We start from the raw sequence: 6688 nt of genomic DNA, 5'->3' as shown, positions 1-6688 counted from the left end.
CTTTGGTATAGCAAGGGGTAAACACATGTCAAGATCATTCCTTTAAAGTGTGACTAGACTGGATGGCAGCTTACACCACTCTCCTCAAACCCTGATCCAACAAGAAACACACGCAGGCACAACAGATACTTATGTGGTGACTGGAGCAAACAAAGTACGCTCATCTGGAGCTTTCCACACTGAACAGGCTTCACACCATCTCTAGCAAGCAAAAAAAAAAAAACAAGACATAATTTCTTTTCCTAGATTCTTTTAATATTCTTGAAAAGCCAATAAGCAGCTACAGATGCAATTAAAAAGTAGACGAGTTACAAAAAGGAGAAGAGAAACAGCAAAGACACATCCTTCATTCTAAGAAGCAGAGCTCTATTAGTGTTCCCCCACCAACACCCCAGTGGAGGCCTAGCTCCCGTGTGGTCAGGAGTTCCCTCCATTGTTATGTAGGGACACCAGACAGCATTCAGGTACCGCTGAGATCAAAGTCTACAGTTCGGGTCCTAGACTTGAGTGGGGGTTCGTCACTCTTAATCTGTTCCAGGCTGTGCTGGATTCCATAGCCGAAGTAGATAGCAAACCCTAGTGCGGAAAGGCAACCGTAAGGTAAGGAAATAGCGACCTGTGAAGGCTTAATAGGTACCCTGTATGAGACCAAGAGGAAAAGGAGTTGGGATGGGATACCCAAGAGGCCTATTTTTCCCAAGTGGATACCTACCAATCACCATCCAGACTCCGAATCGGGCCCAGGTGCCAGCTGTCATCTGCATCATGAGGTAAATGTTCACAAAGATGCTCATCAGTGGGAGAAGAGGCAAAGCAGGTACCTGGGAACAAAGCAAAACCTTTTCTTTTTCTGTACATACCACAAGGTGACCTAGAAAGAGATCCCTAACCTTAACCTACTCAGGCCAGGAGTGAGAGAGTGCAACTCCTACCCAATTGTGTATTTCAGTGCCCACTCATTTAGTGTACCTCATACAGGGCTGTAAGAATACTCAGAATTTGCCCTGGCTGGTGCGGCTCAGTGGATCGAGTGCCAGCCTGCGAACTGAAAGGTTGCTGGTTCAATTCCCAGTCAGGGCACACGCCTGGGTTGTGAGCCAGGTCCCCAGCAGTGGGGTACGCGAGAGGCAACCACACGCTGATGTTTCTCTTCCTCTCTTCCTCCCTTCCCTTCCCTTCTCTCTAAAAATAAATAAATCAAATCTTAAAAAAAAAAAGAGCCCTGGCTGGTATAGCTCAGTGGATTGAGCCCGGGCCTGCGAACCATGCAATCGCGGTTCGATTCCCAGTCAGGGCACATGCCTGGGTTGCAGGCCAGTTCCCAGTGGGGGACATATGAGAGGCAACCACGCACTGATGTTTCTCTCCCTCTCTTTCTCCTTCCCTTCCCCTCTCTCTGAAAATGAATAAATAAATTAAAAAAAAAAAAGAATACTCAGAATTTGAGAAAATGGAACTGGAAAGGAACTAAAGAGGGTCAGCAAAGAAGTCTTTGCTATAGGTATCTCCTGTAGCTTTCCTTTCTTGTCCAATTAAAGAATGCCTATGAACCTTATTAGACTGCAAGGTACCCAAAGCCTATTTTCTTTCAAGATGGGTTGGTAGGGGTAAAGAGAGAGGTCATTTACCTTAAAGTGAAGGGGAGTGGAGCTCTGTGGTTGCCTCCAGATGACCCCAGTGATCCCAATAATGAGCAGCAGCAGCAGCACAACCGCTGCGATCCACACCGGATCTCCAGAAAACAGCGGAACTGACCACTGGGCCAACACCAGGCAGAGGACACTCAGCAACACCGCTTGAAGAATCAAGGTGAGAAACATCAAAACCAACTCCTGAGACTAACACATGAAGACATTAGGCACCCCATTCCAAGGAGAGTCACCTTCTCTCTCTAGTGCTTCCCCAGCCACCAAATGCCACACACTTCTCCCTATATCCTGCTGACCCCAGCCGCCCTACCCCCACCAGAGGAAAATCCCACTGCTCACCTAGCAGGGAGGAACAAACATAGACAACTTGGCCTGAGAGTGGACTGGGGGTGGAGTGGTGTGGACAAAATAGTGCCTCTAAGGTCAGCTTTTGGGTTTCATGTGTCATCTCCTCCTGCAAATCCATTTCATCTTCCTCAATTCTCATCTCCTGGCCAGGCTGATACCTGAGGAAAGGGAAAGAAGAACAGATCTTGATCATTTTAAAATCTCTCAGGCAGCTTAATCTTCCCGGTCACCACGAAGGGCAGCTCTTTTTGGCAGATGGGGTTAGGGTTCTCCATACTCCTCAAAGAGAGTCAAGATGACGAGGGCAGAGGAGGAAGGAAGAGGAGTGGATCCCCAACATTGTCCCTCCAAGACTAAGAATCCAAATCTCAGTATGTCGGGGATGGGAATCTCACCTGAGAATGAGAACACAAATAGACACCAGGGAGTAAGCAAGCAGGGTCCCGATTGACATGAGGTCCACGAGATCGGCAAGCTCAAAGAGGAATGCCATTAATGCTGAAATCAATGGGCAGAAACCAAAAAACATAAGAAAAGAGCAAAGTTAAGGGAGTTAGTGAAACAACTAGAGGAAAGGCAAAAACGATTTTTCACCTGCAATAATGCCAGAGACCACAGTGGCTACAATGGGGGTGCGTGTGCTGCTGTGGATCCGGGCAAGGAAACGGAACAGGAGGCCATCTTCCGCCATTGCGTAGATCACCCGAGGCATGGGAAACATAGAGCCCAAAAGGCTGGAGAGAAGAATGTCCAGAGTGGCATGAGTTGGATGCCATTTCTCTCCTCCGAAGCCTGTGAGGTTAAGGAGTCTCCACCTTCTCCTCAAGGCCCCTTTTAAAGGGGTATTCTGTAGTACTGACTGCTATAACCTGAAACTGACAGTAGAGGGCGACACACGTTTGACACTGACCTGGTAGAAAGGGCACAGAGGGACCCAATAGCCACAACATAGCGGGCAGGGGCCCATCCAACATGGAGAAATGCCTCAGGCAAGGGACTCTCAGGCTGAAGCTGATAGTAAGGCATCATTAGCGTGAGCGCCGAAGAAACACCAAAATACGCCAAAAAGCAGACGGACAGTGAGATCACAATGCCCAGGGGGATGGAACGCTCGGGATTCTTGGCCTCTTCCCCTGCAGGAAGGGGCACAATGTTCTGAATCAGTAAAGCAGACTCACTCCTTCACCTCCGCCAATCTGCAGGCAGCCTGAGCACATACTGTGCCCCAGCCTCGGCCCCAGCCCCAGCCCCAGACAGAAGGGAATGGCCCTGTTACCAGTGGTAGCAATACAGTCGAAACCAACAAAGGCATAAAAACAGGTAGCTGCTCCACGGAGAATCCCCTCAATGCCGAAAGGCACAAATCCTCCAGAGCCCAGAGGGCCCAAGCTAAAGTAGAAGAAAGGATGGAAAACGTAAGGGTGTCCAGCCAACTCTACCTTTTCCCTGGTGCCAAACTACTTAGGTCTGCAAGGCCTAGGCTCCCATTCCTCCCACTCCCAACCCAGAATCCCTTAGCATGGAGGCCCCCTTCTCCCCCTATCATGTTCCCACCTCTGCATCTCCTGTGGATGAAATCTTCTAACCTTTGAGTATTATTAAGCCTACGCATGGTAAATTCGTAGTCCTCTTCTGTGAGCTTCCAGTTGTGCGAGTTCCCCTTAATGAAGCCAGAGATGATGACGAAACCAAGAACCAAAAGGTTCACCCCTGTAAACACTTTGGTAACGAAGGCCGACTCACTAGCCCCCAGAGCCAGCAATCCTGTGGGAAAGAAGTATTCAGAATTCTCTAGGAAAGTCCTCAGTCCACGTTTTGTTCCCTCCCCTCTGGGTGCAGACTGCTCCTTCCCAGCATCTTTTCTCAGACCATTCTCACCTATGCCCAAGCCCTTATCAGGGGTAGTCCCTCGGAGCCCCACCCCCATCCTTGTCCCCCGTCAGTCAGTCGTCCTCACCAGTGAGCAACAACACAAGGCCCAAAGCAAAAAAGTCTGGATACTCTGCGAGGACCTGGGGAAAATGCAGTGAGATGCTCCCCTGCAGGGTCTGAGAGATACGATTCCCAATCAGGTTGTCAAAAGCTAAGCTCCAGGCCCGGGCCACACTGGCGGTACCTGGTGGAGCAAAGAGAGAAACACGGGGTCAAGTTTCCTCCTCCCTCCCCCCCCTCCACCATAGCAGTCTCACAAGAATCCCTGCTGTTTTCACCTGCACTTACTTTTTAAAAACCAAAACTAGTCAATCTAAGAAAACCAGGTGCAAGTTAAGTAGAACACACAATTTCTCCACACCTTGAACCCTCCCAGCCCACTAGCAAACACGCACATTTAGAGTATTCCTGTGAGTGACTTCGCCATTCCACCCAGACTTCCTGACTCGAAAGTCCCTTCATGGGCTGTGCAGTTTCCTCCCCGCCCCAACATCTCACCGATGACATAGGAGAGGATGAGGTTCCAGCCAGTGGTGAAGGCCCAGAGTTCACCCACAGTGACATAGCTGTAGAGATATGCAGAACCAGACCGGGGAACCCGGGCACCAAACTCTGCATAGCACAGCCCAGCCAACACAGAAGATAGAGCGGCCACCAAAAAGCAGATCACAATGGATGGTCCTGCTTTATCTTTGGCCACCTCGCCAGCCAGGACATACACGCCTGCACCCAATGTGCTGCCCACACCCAGGGCCACTAAATCCAGAGTGCTCAGGCATCTGGAAAGGCGAGTCTCAGCCATGTCTGGCTCCAGTGTACGTCTGCGTGCCAGCTTATGACCAAATCTTCGAAGTTTCTGCAATGGCATTGTAGCTGGGATTGAAGAGGATGCTAGGATCTGGTGAAAAACAAGACAAAAGCTCTTAAGTAGGGTTCAATGTCCCCAGGCTTTAGGAATGAATTACAATAGCCACCCCACCAAGCACAGGTGCTGGGGGGGGGGGGACGGGGAGGAAGCTGTCGAAGAAACAAAGGCAAGTCACTACTCTATCCTCAGTTTCTTCCCACACAGGTGGAATAATACCTCACAGGTCCGTGGAAGGGCTAATTTCAGAAAAGGCATATGAAAGCCCCTTATACTAAGTACAGTGGCCTGGCACCTTGTAGATGCTCCTCAACATTAGCCTCCTATTTCTCTGGTGGGGAAACTACCGGGTTTATCCTAGACCCCAACCCAGGAACCATGGAGCTCAATATGTCTGTCTCCTGGCCTGTAGATTCTTGGGAATTAAACAGACCTTGACTCAGGAGGGGCAGCAACTCGGGGAGGAAGCTCAATACCTACAATCCTTCTCTTGCTCGCCCCCAGGGCCACTCAATAGGTGTGGTTCCCACACAGCCAGGAGGCAGGAGGAAAATGACCTGCGCTGCATATCAAAAGTGAGCAGAGCCTCAATCCATCCCTCCTTACCAAGCCCACACCGCAGAACTGCGTGGCCACGAATCAGGGGAGTAAGCAAATGTTCCCCCATTTCCTCCCGCCGGGCTAGGCTGACCAGCAAGCATCAACAGTGGGGCGGGGCTTCCACATCTAAAGACTCGGAGATACGCCTTGAGAGGGGGTCATGGGCAGCCCGAAATTGCTCACACCAGAGAGATGGGGCTCTGCACTAGGTCCCCCGACTCAGCTCCCAGATTCTTATGCCCCCATCTAGAAACAGTCTGGGGCTGAGGTGGAGATGAGAGCCTTGCTCCCGGGGCCGGGGTCTCGGTCTCGCTAGCAACAGGTCACGGCCGCGTTGATGCAACTGCAAGCCATGGTTACAGAGAATCCTAGGCATGCCCGGACCCTTGCCATCCCCCTCCGACGCACGTGTTTGCCCCCCCCCCCAGGCTTACCAGGGAGCGGTTAGTCTTGGGTCAGCTTCAGCGAGGCTGAGTTAAGCTGAGTTGGTTTGGAGATGCCGAGTTTGCTTGCTCAGGCTTCAAAGCTGCTGCTTGGGGTCGTTGCGCGCCAAGCACCCCTTATATACACCCAGAGGCGGGGCCGGTAACGTCATGGAATCCCGCCCCCAGCCCTCCTCCCTACACACAACACACACACACACAAACACGCACGCACACACACTCCTCCGCTATGCAAAAAGGATTGCGTGGGGCCTGAGACTGTTTCCCACTTGCAAACAGCAAGACCAGCATGGCCAGGAGACAGAAATGGGGGAGGGCAGCCTTCCCTCCTCGCTTACCTCCAAGCAGGACAATGAGAGGCTTCCAGGGGAGAGACCCCCTGGGGTTTTCTACCTTTGTGCCTTGATAGTCGGAATCAGTGATTGGCGGTGTGGGGGAGGGGATAGAGGTGGAGGGGAAATAACACCGCAGTCTCCAACTCTCCCTCGGTCTTCCTTAGATCTAGTTTCCACACGAGGTTCCCGCACCCCGAAAATTTTTCCCAAGGACCAGATTATGGACAACCATCTGACGCCGACCCCTCAGCTCTCACCCTCAACTGTAGGTGTTTCTTTTTATAATTTATTATTAATGTAGAGTTGATTATGTGGGTGTTTTTAATAGTCAGCAAGAGCATGGAAGATGATATTTTCAACCTCCACCTGTATGCATAACTAGTCCTATCTAGGTTTCCAGGCCCCAGTCTCACCATAGTGTATCTCCAGCTACCTCTAAAATGTTAAACTCTTAAATATGAAATTCTGACTATTAAAATATTGGAGGAAGGAGAGAACTCATTTAATTCCATTTTA

General features: G+C 50.6%; 1 protein-coding gene across 1 annotated transcript; it reads right to left on the bottom strand.

Moving 5' to 3' along the window:
* Positions 1 to 283: 283 nt before the first annotated feature.
* SLC7A3 (solute carrier family 7 member 3) lies at positions 284 to 5914 on the bottom strand. The gene is made up of 12 exons (XM_037126712.2): positions 5829 to 5914; positions 4428 to 4827; positions 3955 to 4113; positions 3584 to 3761; positions 3274 to 3386; positions 2908 to 3130; positions 2592 to 2731; positions 2393 to 2495; positions 1989 to 2155; positions 1629 to 1795; positions 713 to 821; positions 284 to 576 (listed from the first exon to the last, which is right to left on the bottom strand). Exons 2-12 carry the CDS (start codon positions 4795 to 4797, stop codon positions 461 to 463), a joined length of 1845 nt encoding a protein of 614 aa, XP_036982607.1. The 5' UTR covers positions 4798 to 4827; positions 5829 to 5914; the 3' UTR covers positions 284 to 460.
* Between the last annotated feature and the right edge of the window lie 774 nt (positions 5915 to 6688).

The sequence above is a fragment of the Artibeus jamaicensis genome, unplaced genomic scaffold (genome assembly GCF_021234435.1).
Source record: "Artibeus jamaicensis isolate MK-2021 breed Jamaican fruit bat unplaced genomic scaffold, CSHL_Jam_final scaffold_2375, whole genome shotgun sequence".
NCBI classification, from domain to species: domain Eukaryota; kingdom Metazoa; phylum Chordata; class Mammalia; order Chiroptera; family Phyllostomidae; genus Artibeus; species Artibeus jamaicensis.
The sequence above is the reverse complement of the archived record's forward strand: the minus strand, read 5'-3'. Positions and strand labels throughout refer to the sequence as shown.

Bases quoted from the DNA above. Each gene is read 5' to 3' on its own strand.
- SLC7A3 (XM_037126712.2), bottom strand. From the start codon at position 4,797: ATGCCATTGCAGAAACTTCGAAGATTTGGTCATAAGCTGGCACGCAGA. The intron at 3,387-3,583 runs GTTAGAAGATTT...CTTCTACTTTAG, and splicing joins AGGCTTAATAATACTCAAAG to CTTGGGCCCTCTGGGCTCTG. The intron at 3,131-3,273 runs GTAACAGGGCCA...CCCTTCCTGCAG, and splicing joins CGACTGTATTGCTACCACTG to GGGAAGAGGCCAAGAATCCC.